General features: G+C 37.8%; 1 protein-coding gene across 4 annotated transcripts; it reads left to right on the forward strand.

The window, feature by feature from the left end:
• The first annotated feature begins 1,912 nt into the window (after positions 1-1,912).
• LOC145908490 (lysine-specific demethylase 5A-like) lies at positions 1,913-15,428 on the forward strand. 4 transcript variants are annotated; one of them, XM_082995789.1, is made up of 38 exons: positions 1,913-2,092; positions 2,730-2,807; positions 3,148-3,339; positions 3,470-3,565; positions 3,628-3,714; positions 3,923-4,079; positions 4,153-4,271; positions 4,334-4,396; positions 4,471-4,587; positions 4,795-4,956; positions 5,132-5,245; positions 5,536-5,706; positions 5,821-5,913; positions 6,082-6,188; positions 6,448-6,712; positions 6,855-6,938; positions 7,199-7,309; positions 7,462-7,646; positions 7,971-8,109; positions 8,292-8,428; positions 8,689-8,806; positions 8,974-9,126; positions 9,492-9,721; positions 9,961-10,084; positions 10,225-10,419; positions 10,499-10,608; positions 10,801-10,978; positions 11,061-11,145; positions 11,255-11,340; positions 11,524-11,762; positions 12,115-12,257; positions 12,528-12,962; positions 13,068-13,126; positions 13,203-13,348; positions 13,677-13,809; positions 13,871-13,933; positions 14,198-14,418; positions 14,717-15,428. In XM_082995789.1, the coding sequence occupies exons 1-38, from the start codon at positions 1,949-1,951 to the stop codon at positions 14,838-14,840; spliced, it is 5,463 nt and encodes a 1,820-aa protein (XP_082851915.1). In that variant the 5' UTR covers positions 1,913-1,948; the 3' UTR covers positions 14,841-15,428. The 4 variants fall into 4 exon arrangements, with proteins under 4 accessions (XP_082851915.1, XP_082851916.1, XP_082851913.1 ...); XM_082995790.1 differs by having other exon boundaries at positions 3,923-4,076; XM_082995787.1 differs by having other exon boundaries at positions 5,536-5,913.
• Positions 15,429-15,475: the final 47 nt, after the last annotated feature.

Below are 15,475 nucleotides of genomic sequence, written 5' to 3' on the forward strand. Positions count from 1 at the left end.
AATGAAGTGTCAATAATTAAGTGTGAGGCTAGGATGTATTTGGGCAAATAAGCAGTCTTGCTGCAACTTTGAATAAGAAAATGCGTTTTACCTGCAACTTGCAATGACAAGGTGAAAAACTAGGAATTAGGTAACAGGCGGTTTCCCAGTTATCGGCGTCGAACTTTGACCGTGGATCTTAAATCGTCGACCCATGGCGAAATACTGAAATATTTTTTTAAAAATAACAAGGAAGAAAATTTACGTTATGTGATCATAGTACGATTACTATGTTTGGCCAATAATTTTAATTTCAAAATGATTGGTTTGGCGATATTGGAGGAGATACGTTTAAATTATTGGGGAGGGGGGCCTCACGAAAAAAAGAAAACAAGTATGGTTAGAAGGCTTCTTAGATTTCTATAACACACAACGTGACTGTATTGACTGTTATACCATAGTATACTAAACATGTTTAGTATACTATGGTTATACTGATATAAGAACGAATTTTCCTATCATACAAAAACGAATTCGTATCACTTTAAAACAGATCAACATTTTTCGGGGGCGTCGTTATCACGTTTTGTTTCGGATGTGTGCGTTTAGGGGTAGGCTACAGGTTCATGAAAGTTTCGGATCCCTGGTTTAGGATAAAGTTTGGGGGCGGGAGGCCCATATGAGATTAAACCGGAACTTCCTTGAACTCTTTGTTTTAAATTTTTATCATTATAGGGCCTAAAGTCCTGTTGAAAACAGTTAATTTAGAAAATAACTCAATGCGAGGTTCGCTGCAGTAGCGTAAACCGCAAAAAATAAGCTTATGGCAAGTGTAAGAGGTAATTAAGCGGAACTGTTTATATCAAACCTATTAACCACGAATTCGGTTCAATTTCCGAGAATTTGCTGAGTAGTCTTGGTAGGAGGTAAATACCAAGTAAACGATGATGCCAACCTTACGTTTACGTTATAAGTTTTTTTTTCAGGAACAAATGTAAAAATAAGATGATCTTGTCCACATTTTGTCCTGCTGCCTTCATAAGCATGATCGTTCAAATATCTACCGCCGCTTGAGACCATTATTAGTGCATGACTTAAACCGCCAGATGTCGACATACAGAAAGTGCAAAATCAGTGGATGTGCTGTTGTCCTGCGAAAAAAATATGAGAATCGTTTTGTTGTTTAGCCAAGATGTGACCTAGCGCAAAATGTAAAAAACCTTAGCACACAATTTTATTTTTAATTATCATGCACATGCCACGGGCCCACGGCTATACCGTACACATATTGTTTGCTAGCTGTCCACAGATTTCAAGACGAATTTGTCGATGTTTTGTTGAACACTTTGCGAACGTTACTGAAATACTAACAAATGAGTTTTTGACGGACGTAGAAACACGAACACTTCTATACGAATAAAGATTTATTTTGGGGGCATGGTGACGTGCCTGCAGGCACGTTTCGCGATTGGCAAACATGGTTTTAGTGCTATTATAGTACCTACATGTTGACAAGGTCAGGAACGAATCATTTACAGACCTCCCCTCACTGCGAACGACTTTTTTCGAGCGCTAACATGGCGACCGAATACGTTTACTCTTTGTTGGTCTGTATTCGTCCGCCACAAAAAGAAAAAAGAAGTACAAATTACTGAAATAATTTATACCTTAAAAAAATTTTGATATTGCTTCTTGCAAATTTCAATACGTAAGTATTTAAAGGCATTTATATAGCGTTATCTGGTTAAGAAAGCATTTTGTGTGAGCTAGATATATCTGGCGGAACAACACTAAAATGTTCGTATTCGTAAAAGGCAAAACCTTCATGCCACCGATTACGTGTGATGCAAGGAGACGGATATGGCGAATAATTTGCAAGTGTATAGATTATAACCAAACTATAGTTATATAAATGTTGGTATTGTTTAGATGCGTGGTATAAATTCGTTTGTTGTGTAAGGTGCTTGCCATGATTGACGACGAATTTTATCCGCCACCTGAATGTCCGGTTTTCGAGCCGTCCGAAGAAGAATTTGCCGATCCGTTGGGATATATTAACAAAATAAGACCGATTGCTGAAAAGGCAGGGATTTGTAAAATTCGACCACCACCGGTACGATGGTATTTTTCACCGAAAATAGGCTTGTGGATTGGTTTTCTCGTGGCAATATAGCAGCCAGTCGGGTCACGTGATTTAAAGGGCCATCACGGCAGCCATCTTGGTTTACTTGCTGAACATTTTATTCATATTTTTTACACCAAAGTATACATTTACGTAGGTTTTTTAATGCAAAAACGTGTGTACAAAATTATTTTTACATTTTGGCACAATTTAAACCTGTTCAAATATATTTATCACAAATTATATTCCACAAAATCAGACAATTGATCTAAAATCCATAGAACAGTGTTTCAATCCATCAATGTAGCAGTGGGAATTATTTCTTTTCTAAATTTAAGTTATATTTGTCAGTTTTATTAATGCCCATCAGTCCAGTTTGTCTGAATATAAGATACTTGCCAAGTACACCATGCTCACAATTTATATACAAATCATAACATCATACATATATGTGGCAGTATGTATAGGAAGTTTACCATTAAGTGCCAACATGTAAAATTTAGACTGAATGACCTGTAGTTTCTTTAAAAATAACAATAATTTCATTGTTAACACATGACATGATTATGGTATTGCACCTAAAAAGTTATAACACTAATCTTTACACAACAACACTTTGCATTTACAGCATTGGCAACCTCCTTTTGCTATAGATGTCCAAAACTTCAAGTTCACTCCCCGTGTTCAAAGAATTAATGAGCTAGGGGTGAGTGACATTGCCCTTAATGTGGAGTAAATAGTCAATTAAAATTCCTGGAGGTTATTTTTAGCAAAAATATTTTTACAAATAATGGGCACCTTGTTTGTGATGTTGACGAAAACTTAAATATTGATTTTTTCATCTGTCAATGCATAGTTACGATGTATTTATGTCAACATTGTTGTTAAAAATATCTAGCTCTTCGTCTTATCAAAATTGTGTTTTGTAAAGCATGCTGGTTTACAGATCTGACAATATGTTTTTATTTGTTAATGTTTGTCCATTATCGGGACAAAAAGCAGTTTGAAAAATACTGTTTAGAAACAAAAGTTATTTTATTGTTCAGATTCACACAAGAATACGCCTCCAATTCATTGAGAGCGTTGCCAAGTTTTGGGATTTGCAGGGTACTGCTTTTAAATTACCCCATGTTGGAGGAAAAGCCCTTGATCTTTATGGACTACATGATATTGTAAAGAAACTGGGTGGCTTTTCAGAAGTTAGCAAAAACAAACAATGGAATCATGTCTGTCAGAAGGTGTTTAAAATTAACTATTATAAGTCATACTATTGTTTATTGTATCATCCAATGTGACCAACTGTCATAGTTATGTATTGTTTACATTCAGGTAGTTGGCTAAACGTTGTGTTTACATTTTTATTTGCAGCTTGGTCTCCAGAAAAACTTTGGCACATATTTACGACAGCATTATGAGAGAATTTTGTATCCGTACGACATAATGAAGTCTGGTGTTTTGTTGGAGGTATTTTAAATGTTGACATGTAACTAGATTTGTAGGTAGTGACAAACCTTGCTTATGTTTAGGCATTAGAATCTGATGAGAAGAGGGCAAACATAGCATCCTCACTTAACTTTTCCCAAATGAAAAGCAAGAAGAAAACTATGTATAAGGTGGTGATAATTTTGCACAGTTTTAACATTTTTTTGTTGACATATATTATTTTGTAAATTTTTTTTGGTGTTGCCCAATAATGTGGTATGACAAATTAATTCAATATTTTTGAATGTAAACAGTCCAAACAGACATGTATTTTTTATCTATTTGTGATATAAAAGTAGTATTTTTGTATTGAACAAAGCAAGTATATATTTACTATAGGGATCTGGAGTTTCACTTGAGAACTTGGATTTGTTCAATGTTCATCAGCCTTCCGCTGAGCTTTCAAAACAACGCAACAAACGTAAGCCGGTCGAGGAACCTCTCATTGCTGATGTATCAAAGAATAAGGAGCTTGCAAGGCTACAGCTTTTCGGTAGTAGGTTTCACCTAACTTTTGCACACAGACAATTTTATTTTTGTTCAAAAAAGTAAGCTGGTGTTGTTGCCAGGTGCTGGTCCTAAAATGGTGGGTCTTGGTGTTACTGCTCAAAGTAGGAATCCACTGCAAAACTATTCAGAAGAGAAAACAGATTCAAATCAAACAGCTGATGTTGCATCCAATGGAAATGTAAGCAAATGCACAAATTCCGTAGACTTTTAAAACTTATTGAAACTTGCAAATTTTTTTAGACAAACATCAAAGTTGAACCTGGAATTAAAGAGGATAACCTTTTGCCAGTTAATCCCAAACAGGTATTGTGTGGTTAGTAAAAAATCCTTTGTTGTTTTATGGGTAGTAAGTCGGCCTTTTTCTTTTTTAATACTAGGAACCAGGGCTTGACATGGAGGCAAAGCCAGATGTTAAACCTGAAATAAAACCAACTGAACATAAAAGGAAAATTCGGACAAGAACGAGAGGGGGTGATCAGATACCTTACTCCATTGTAAGTCCTCAACCTTCGGGTATAATATAGTGAGTTATGCAAATCCAATATCTGAGATACTGATAATATGTAGTTACTTGACAACTTCTGTCACGCTAGATGAAACATATGTTTATTGTTAGGGCACACACTCAAATTTATTAAAATTTGGTTGATTGTTTGCGTATGTTTATGGCATGTTCTCCAATTTTGCCCAATGTTTCACAGATTGATACTATGGATAACTGCAAGGTCTGTGGAAAGGACAATCATGACTCTTTGTTGCTGCTATGTGATGGTTGTGATGATAGTTACCACACCTATTGCCTTATCCCTCCATTGCCAAATGTTCCAACTGGAGATTGGAGATGTCCGAAATGCATTGCTAAAGTAAGAATCCTGTTTATACTAAGCCTATAGAAATAGCATGACTTAGTAGATTGGCTATTAGGTAAGCTACCCAATGCTTATCATGCTGTTAATGTTTTTAGGAGTGTATAACTTTTGTGTAGTTTAACTTAGCAACAGTGATGTTGTCTTTTTGAAATCATTATTTTTTTTTCAGGAGTGTAACAAAAAAGCACAAGCTTACGGTTTTGAGCAAGCTCGCAAGCAATATTCCTTACAAAGCTTTGGCGAGATGGCCGATGCATTTAAGTCAGAATACTTTAACAAACCTGTGAGTTTTAAAAAAAGTGTTTCTAAAAAGTTATGTATATTTTATATTTCTTGACTTACAATATGATTTTTAACTGTGGTTTTGTCAAGTTGATAAACTGCTGTGTAATGTAAAAGGTTGTTAGCTGTGCGAAATACTGAGTGACATTTAATTATCAAACATGTTTTCTATTTGACCTTCTTGGTACGAAGTTGCTGTTAGGGGTTATAAGAATTCTAATTTCAATTGCGAGCAGATCCAGCTTCACTCGTTTGATTATCTAAAACTATTGAAATAATTTATTCATTAAGGCTCACATGGTACCGACTGAAGTTGTGGAAAGGGAGTTTTGGAGGTTAGTTGGATCGCTTGAGGAAGATTTAACTGTGGAATATGGGGCAGATATTCATGTTGTTGAACATGGAAGTGGATTTCCACGAATGTGCGATGCTGATAAAAGATCGCTCTCATCTGAAGAAGAGGTTGGTTTGTTATTATTGTTTAAAAGCTCTTCTCAAAAAAATGCAAAAATGGCTGAATCTTATGTATATTTTCAACATACATATTCGAAATGTCATAAGTGTATTTTGTTTAAGGAATATGCAAAGAGTCCATGGAACCTAAACAACCTTCCAGTTCAAGAACAATCATTGCTAAGATCTGTATCAGGAGATATATCGGGAATGAAGGTAGATGTGCATTCCAAGCCTTAAAGCAGTGGTTCACAACATTTTATGCCTCGCGCCCCCCGTATTGTAACATGTTCAAATATATGACCACATGCCACTGTGGAGAAAACCATTTAGTGGAGTCTATATTTAGGTTTGGATTATACTGAGGAATTTTCTTTGTTATAGATTCCCTGGGTGTATGTTGGAATGTGTTTTTCTGCATTCTGTTGGCACATTGAAGATCATTGGACGTATTCCATTAATTACATGCACTGGGGAGAACCCAAAACCTGGTATGTTCTATTTAAAAAGTTTCATCAATTACTTTTCTTGAAGTAACCCTTGTGCTAGTTTTGCATTAAGTTATGTTATGTCATATGCTGTTGATTGTGAGAGCTGCAGACAGGTGTACATACTGTCTCATCAGTGCAGCTGGTGATTGTGCCACTGGGTTAGCTTTGAAACTAGAAGGCACATAGATTCCCACTGTGTGGTTCCTGTTAATTCTTTTTCTTCGAAAAGTTTTGTTAATTTTTGGCTTAATTGTCGCAGGTACGGCATTCCAAGAGAAGACGCCGACAAGTTTGAAAAAGTCATGGAAGAATCGGCTCCAGAATTATTCAAAAACTACCCGGATATCTTGCACCACCTAGTGACAACAATGAACCCAACGACCCTGATGAAGAATGGTGTGAGAGTGGTTCGGACAAACCAGTGCGCTGGTGAATTCATGGTCACCTTCCCGAGGGCTTACCATGCTGGGTTTAATCAGGGCTATAACTTTGCTGAAGCTGTTAACTTCTGCCCAGCTGACTGGGTAAGCAAATATATTTAAACTTGTAATGAACCTATAGGAAAGTACCAAAATTAACAATTCGGGACATTTATTAAAATATGTTTTTGCATTGAAGATTTTTATATTTTTTGTACATTTAACCTCCATAAAATGTAATTATCAGGTTCCGGTTGGACGGATGTGTATCGATCACTACCGCAAGATGAGGAAGTGCTGTGTGTTTTCACACGAGGAAATCGTCTGCAAAGTATGTAGCATCTATAGGACAACAGCCAGTTAACATTGAAACACTTAATAATATTGACATTTTGTCTACCATTCATTTTAATTCTTTAAATTTAAAGAAGTTTTCTGACCAAAAGTACTTAGGATAGGATATGCTGTTATGTTGTATAGTGATCTAATCATCAACTCTTGAAATCCTATTTATTTTCCAGAACAGTATAACATGCCTGGCAGCTGCAGCAAAATACTAATCTAACCTTTAAAAATAACCTTTGTTCTTAGGTTGCCCACCACCCTGAAAACCTTGATGTGCAAGTTGCTGCTGTAATATACAGGGATATGCTGGCTATGTTGCAGAATGAAAAAGACTTGAGAAAACATTTAATGGACTTGGTAATGAAATTGGAAACACTTTGTGTTTCTATATTGGATTTTTTATTTTTTTATAATCTATCCTTCTGGCACAATTAAACGTAACTTTATTGACTGAGGTTTTCTACCCTTTTAATGCTGTGTGTCAAATTGTTTGTTCATGGTATTTTTAGGGTGTTACGAAATCGGAGAGAGAAGCATTTGAGCTCGTACCTGATGATGAACGGCAATGCATTCACTGTCAAACCACTTGCTTCTTGTCTGCTGTAACTTGCCCATGCTCTCCAGACAAATTGACCTGTCTACACCATGTCACAGATCTCTGTGAAAATTGTAAACCAGCAGAATTTGTCTTGAGGTAAGCTGAATTTTTTTAGTCAAGAAACATTTGTTTTTGTTTTAAGTACGAACTGGCATTGACAATTACTGTTTTTTTCTCCTTGTGTACATTTGGTGTATGTTCTGCTTTCGCTAGTTTTGAATGGAAAGTATCAGATTGTAGTGACAGCTGTGTACTTAGCGAACCATACATGCTCCGATTGCCTTTTTCTACACGGATCCTGATTTTTTTCTGCCCATTAAATTCCCCATTCAGTATTATTTATTGGCGCCTAAATAAATATCGCCATAGGATCGTTCTGTCTCGTTTGCAGAGTGGTAAAAACTTCTACTTCTTTTAAAGGTATCGATACAGTCTTGATGAGTTACCACCAATATTGTACAAGCTCAAGCAAAGGGCTGAAGCATTTGATAACTGGTGCGACAAAGTGAATGCAGCGTTTGGAAAGACGGAAGAGAAGCTTTCTCTGGCAGAACTAAAGGTAATTTGATGAATGCCAATTAAAGGGGGATTTATCCATGAGAAAATACAAAGTATTCTGCTACTTTTGCTGCCAAGCATGCTACAATTTAAATCGAACTGATCCTCTGCCAATAAAAACCAAAAAAATTCTAAACTGTAGATGGTGTTGTAACTACCCTCAAAGGTGATTTTATGAATCAGGTCCTGCTCAGCGAATCAGAAAAAGGGAAATTCCCTGAGAACGATTTACTCCATCGCCTAAAGTCGGTGGTGCATGAAGCAGACATGTGTTCAAGGGTCGCTCAGCAACTCGTCAACACTCGGAAGCACAGAACAAGGTAGGAAAACATTTGTTTACTAATCTGAGTTTAAAGAATGTCGATGCTGTATGTGGTTTATCAAACTGTATGTGGTTAATCATGCTTCGTTTCATTCATAACATGATGTTCAGGTATAAGATTAAACAGGTCTGTCTGCCTGTGTAATCAGAATTATACATGGATTTATACTTTACTTTCATGGGAAAAATTATCCCACCATAAGAGTTGAAATTGAAAAAAAATGCATTGAGCTTTTGATAATCCAAATATTTCCATAGGTTGAAGGATCCGACTATGGCCACCTTGACCTACAAAGGTACCTTAACCCTTGATGAAATTCAGGCATTCCACAAACAACTAGAATGCTTGCCGTGCGCAGTTGATCATGTTAAGCAGGTTTGTCAGCTTTTATGTTTTTGTACATTTTACTCTACCTTGCTATTAAACTGTAAACAACATTGTTTATTGGTCGACAATGTGTAATGATGGGTCAGTTGTTTTTTCAGGAAATTTTCCCATTTCTTTTATCTTTTTTTCTTTTTTAAACTATTTGTGACATGCAGGTGTCCGAGTATATTGTCAAAATAGAGGAATTCATCAAGGAAGTGGAGGTTGCATTGAAAAAGGAAGAGCCATCTAGTGATGAGATCACCAAACTCCTGGAGGATTCAACTGAATTTGATCTTGATCTTCCTCAAATTCCTCTTCTTCATCAGGTGATGGGATAAGCAGGACATAATGTATTTCATTGTTATCAGTAATACATAACGTTGTCTAATTGTGTGTAATGATTTGCTTTGCATTGGTTTAGGCGAGTGTTTTTCGACCTAAAAAGTATGTTTGGCCTTAATTTTTTCACCGTTCCACAATATACATGCCTTTCACATTAAATATAATGTATTTCTTTCATTGCAAAATGCATTCCTTTTTTCATCATGCTTATTACGTTTGAGTTCAGAGTTTCTATTATCACTAGGCCTTAAAAATTGTTAGAAATTTCACAGGTTGAGGGCCACTGGTTTAGGAAAGTAGTTACTATATTGTAACTTTTTATTATATAAGAAAAACAATTCATTCACAGGCTTTGCAACAAGCAAAATGGTTGGAAAATGTTCGTCAACGTTTGCTTCTTGACGACGACGATGATACTCCAAAATGTCCAGTCACGCTTGAGCAACTTCGTAAGTTGATCGACTCCGGTGTGTCTGTGGCACCGCGGCGATCAGTGGAGCGTGCAATGGCTGAGTTGCAAGAACTTCTAACGCTGGCTGAGGGATGGGAGGAAAAAGCCAAAATGTGTTTACTGAACAAGTAAGTGCTTGTATCTTGTTGATACTGATCACACGCAAGTTCTCTAAATTGCATTGTAACCATGTGGCATTATTGCATCATTCGTCTACGCTTATTCAACAGTTTTGTCCACACTAAAACGCATTCAATTTCTGACCTAAATTACGTCAATGATTATGTTATGAACAGCAAAAAAATTCTAACATCGAGAAATTTGACAAAATATAAGAACAGTGATTAATAATTCTGTTTGTTGTCAGACAACCTGTTTCACTGAACACTGCCATGCTGGTGACAGAAAAAGCTGAGCAAATCCCAGTTGCTCTTCCACAATGTATGAAACTTGCTGATGTTGTAAAAAAGGCACATGCTTGGATTGAAAAAGTAAGCACATACCATTGTTATGTGTGGTGAAATGACATTCCAACAGTTCATTTTATGTTTTTGATAATTTAGCTTTCTTTGATATTTTCAATTCGAATTTTCTGCCCGACAAAATCTATTTTTAATTTCCTAAAATTTAGGTTAAAAAGGTGCAAAAGCAGGATTACTATCCTTATTTGGAAGTACTGGAAATGCTGACCAATCAAGCACGACCGATGTGCATTCAACTGGAACAAGCCTCTGTTTTAGAGAGTCAAGTGAATAGTGCAAAAGCATGGAAGGAAAGGACTGCAAAAACCTTCCTGAAAAAGAACTCTATTTATAATCTGCTGCAGGTAAAGCATTTTTCATTTTCAAACTGCTCATCAGTTTATGAAGCTGTCTAGAAACAAACTTTCCACATCCCATGTTTAGGTTTTGATGCCGAGAACGGAACCTCAGTCTTCGGCAAGTTTAAAATGGAGACGAAAAAAGATGAAAGTTGCCAGTGGCGAGGATCATCAGCCAGTGGAAAAAAACATCAAGTTAGTGTCGTTATGTTTATATTTCAAAAGTAATTGATTAATATTGCTTGCTTACAATCACGTAATTACTTGTAATAAAATGCCTATTAATATTTATTAATTTGAACCATAAAGCTGAGTTTCAATTTTTTGGACATGCCCATGACAACAATTGCTTGTAAGTCAATTTTATGACATTTTTTTTCAAACCAGGTCAGAGTCGATCAACTGGAACGACCCTCCCGACCCAAATAAAGTTGTTTCCAACTTCAAAACAGCCGAGACGAACGAAATCAATCTAATTCTTCAAATTCGTCGTGAAAACCAGGCAAAAGTGTCGAATCTCCCGATTAAAATTCATTCTTCTCCTGTCAGTCATGTTAAATGCAGTGTGAGTTGAATTTAAGTCTTGCTTTGTAGTCTTAAGAATGCATGCAGAAAGTTCGTTCCAACCAATTCCAAATTTTTTGTAGTCTCAACCAGCGTCACCAAAGGATGGCGATGACAATTCTCAGTCCGACAAAGTTCTCTACTGTGTGTGTAAAAAACCATCTAGTGGTGAGTTGTGTGATTCTTCCCACGAACAATTCTTCGACTAGCATTTACATCAGTCGTTGATGTATAACTTATGCTGTTCATTTCAATGTTGATTCCTTATTTTCACCAGGTTTCATGCTTCAATGTGAGGTTTGTCATGACTGGTTTCACTCAACCTGTGTTCCTCTCCCAAGACTAAACAATTCCAAAAGCAAGGTATAATCAGTATAGTAGTAGTTTTGAACACTTAATTTAACTGTAAACGGTTGTGCAACGCTAAAGTAAATGTGTGTAAAAAACCACCAAACTAAACATATGATATGAAATCAAGTCCCGCCATGTCTGCAATTCAACCTTTTATACTTGACCTAAACAACAATATTCCCAACTAAATTTCAGGTACAACAGCTATATGAGCTGAAATTCTTGTGTCCGCTTTGCCATCGCTCCCGTCGTCCGCATCTAACAACCATTCTAACCCTTCTTCTCCAACTCCAACGACTACCCGTCAGAATCAGAGAAGGGGAAGCGCTCCAGTGCGCCACCGAGCGGGCGATGGCGTGGCAAGATAAAGCGAGAAAGGTGCTTTCTTCGCCGGAATGTCAGAGGGCGTTGGAACAAGCCGTAAAACTAACCGAGTGAGTTTGGTTGAATGTTGCATGCAGTTTTCCTCCTATTTCCAAACAAGCGCACCACGCAGATTATATTATGCAGCTTTAACTTGGCATAGGCAGCTTATGATAAACGGGATCGTATTCTACTATTCGTGGATGGATACGGGCTTGGCCACAGTGTTCCCATCTTGGTGTGTAACCGGTAGTTTGTGCCCAGTTTGGTAATTAATGGTTGTCGCGACTGTGCAGTCATTTAGCTGACAAGATCATTGTCACAACAAAGTTACACTGATGAGACCTGCAGGTCGAAACAGTGACCATCTGTATGCAGCTCACTATAAAAATAATTCAACGAACCTGTTCTATTTCGTTTCAGTGAATCTGAATCGGAGGAAACGAAACTAACGAGGAAACCACGCAAGAAACGACCCAGTGAAAGTTTAAACACAGGCGATGGGGAAATCACGTGTAGGATTGAGAGCGATAAGAAACGGAGAGTTGAAGCAGGAAGTGTCGCAGGTGAGTTTGCAAAAACTTGTGTATTGTTCACTACTCTACATTTCCCTGAGTGTTAAAAAATGTAAACTAATGTTTAATTATTGAAAACTTAACCAAAAATTTTAAAGAATTTTTTTCAATTTATTTTTTTTGTTAATACTTCCAACAAATGCCATAAAATCGTTGCACAGTGTCAAAATTTGTCAACGGCATTTCATGCACCATAGCATTACTCTGACACTCATACGCACTTTTCAACAATTTAGGTTAAAAATGCTTAACATTAACCAGGCCGACCAGATGCTCGCGACTCAATAGACGAAGCAATTGAAGCCGTTATCCAGAACACGAAAGAACGATTAAACCCTGAAAACTCTGTGTCAGAAGGCGTTGACCAACTCCTCAACGCTGCCAATCAAGCGGAACGGCGGTTCAGCAGCCAATCAGAAGCGAGTGACGCTCGTTCGACCGAAGACGTCATGGAGGCAGCCGAGGCGTTAGCCATGATTGCCGGCTACCCGAGCAAACAAAAGCCCACGGAACTTGACAACCGGTTAGCTGTTAAAACCGATTCCCTGCGACCTGGAGATTCTGTTTCGCCCCCAAGCGGTGTGAAACCTGCTAATTGTGCTCCACAAGGTGGCGGTATGAACCAGGTGGCTCGGCCCAAAACTCCGGAACTTGAATGTAGGGAACAGCTCACGGAACAATTTACGCCGAATAAAGGTTACGTCAGGGGAAATTTGTCGTTTTTTTTATTTTTCCCTGCTTAAGTCTTTGACAGTTACGTGTTTTTGTCGCTTTGATTAAACGTTTACTTTTTATTTTCAGGAACTGGAAACGTTTGTGCGTCCTCGCCGTCAACAAACCGCAACCCCATACAAGAAACTGTAAGTACATAATATACTACGGCTTGTTCTAAGTCGTATTACAGCGGTTTGATATTCAACATACGTCAAACTGCAGACCGCCATCCCCGTTGTAATCAGAGAAGAAACGAAACAACTTCTCGAAAGTTTGATGCTGGAGGGAGATTTGCTGGAAGTGACTCTAGCCGAGACGCAGACAATATGGAAGATATTGCAAGCGACCCAACCTACCAAGGATGAGAAGTAAGATTTTGCCGATTGGTGGTGAAGGTTTTTTTGCCACACGATGCAATTGTAGCAATCACGTGAGTTAGACGCGACGAGAATGGTGTATTACGTCATAATATACAGCCCAACAATTTGTGGAGATTTCGTGCGAATGTGATGCAAAAATATAATATGCGACAAAAGCGGAGAAAATGGATATTTTTAACACATACCAATAGCTCGCGAAAATGCCCGAAGCAATATATGTCTCTGACTCTGTATCGTCCACTTTCTCTTATGACTTTCATTATTTAAACAGTGCTACTTGTACGGCGTGGATTTCAAATTTAAGCTTTTCTTTCAGTTTCATCGATCTTCTTGAGCAAGAGGAACAAAAGTTTTTTCAAACTTCTCTCGACGACGACGAGGGAGAGAAAAAGCGAAGAAAGAAAGAGGACTCTGTCGCTCCGGATAAACGTCGCAAAAAGCAAAGATCGGTAATTTCTTAGCACCGTTAACTTCGACAACAAGTCGATTTTACACTTCTCTCGTTTTTAGACTGACGAGAAAGAGAAAAAGGATAAGACTGAGAAGAGAAGAAGGAAAAAAGAAAATAAACAGGTGACCAGTTTATCCTCGATAACAAGCTGTTTTTGCAATAAACTTACGTAACCGCTTCAAATAGAATATCATGTGTTTCATTGGTTGGTTACCACCAAAGTTACAATAGCTTTAAATTTCACTAAACTTCTCTTTTTGGCATGATGTCACTTTTGAAAAAGACCGATGTATTCTGTATCAAATATGAAATTTTGCGAATTTAGTTTCATCAGAAACAAAACAACAGTTTATTGACGTAATACTTACTGGATAATTCCACTACAGGCTATGGTTGCCGCTGCCATGGCAGGCGACGATGACGACGAATACGCGATCTGCTCAGTAGAAACCGGCACTGGAGGGCGGCAGAGATGCTTGCAACCCATCGGCGAAGAGGTCAACTGGGTTCAGTGCGATGGCGGATGTGAAGAGTGGTTCCACTGTGTCTGTGTCCACATCACTGCTTCGGAAGCCAGGGATTGTGATTACATTTGCGAAGCCTGCAAGTAAGCACGAACAAGCAGAAAAATATTGTTTGTAGAACAAGTCGAAAAATTATGCCTGTGACCAAAATATTAATTAATCTGTTCCTCTGGCAAAACTAAACGTAAATTTTTTTCACCGACGTTTCGCCTGCAATTCTGATGAAGCCTGGTTAAATAGCAGGCGAAACTTCGGTAAATACAACTATATATGTACATGTAATTGTGCAAGAAAAACAGATTGATTATAATACAGTATGCCGGGCAGCAACGCAACAACTATGACCAAAATAAAGATATTTTAAACACTAAATATTTTTAGGAACATTAAGAGCATTCCAACAAAACCCGCACGACGACCACGAAATATTTCCCGTCAAAACTCGGACACGAGTAACATGGACGTTGACGTCATAGGGACCGCCCCTCCTTCGCCGTTGCCGTGACGTCACCTTCTGCAAACTGACGGTTAAAAACCACCGAGTGCAATCGATTCTGGACGATTTGAATGAATTTAGCCCATGGTCTAGGACCAGGCAAGGTGTCACACTGCTGGATGACTGTGACGTGACGTCATGACACGAATATGATGTCACACTAGTTATGATACGATTGGACATTTGCAAAGCATCGAAAGATTTCGTCACAAAAAGCTGCAATTAATGCAACTTGGTTGCTTGGCAACCAGTACATATCAAGGTGCGGACGACTCTATGACGTCATCATTATTTCGTCCTACTGTTTCTTTTGTACTTTTGCATCAGATATATTTATTCTTCCTTTTCTGTAACCCACATACGTCAGCAATGGCAACGTCATCAACATGAAAGCCGAAGCTGCTCACGTCAGATAGTTCAGATGTTTTGTTTGAAGTAGCAATGTTTAGTTGGCGCAACATTAACTTTTTCTTGGCCGAATTCCAACGAGAAAAGAAAACGAATATTCTTGCCGTGAAACAGAAAATTTCCCCAATGTCGGGATTTCTTGTAATTTCGTTCCTTTCGTTTCATTCTTCCCCAATAAACTTCCTCTCACACGAGAAAAACAGGAGTGCTGACGATGAGATGCAGACCTGCAGCTG

This window comes from Ascidia mentula, chromosome 7, assembly GCF_947561715.1.
Source record: "Ascidia mentula chromosome 7, kaAscMent1.1, whole genome shotgun sequence".
NCBI lineage: Eukaryota > Metazoa > Chordata > Ascidiacea > Phlebobranchia > Ascidiidae > Ascidia > Ascidia mentula.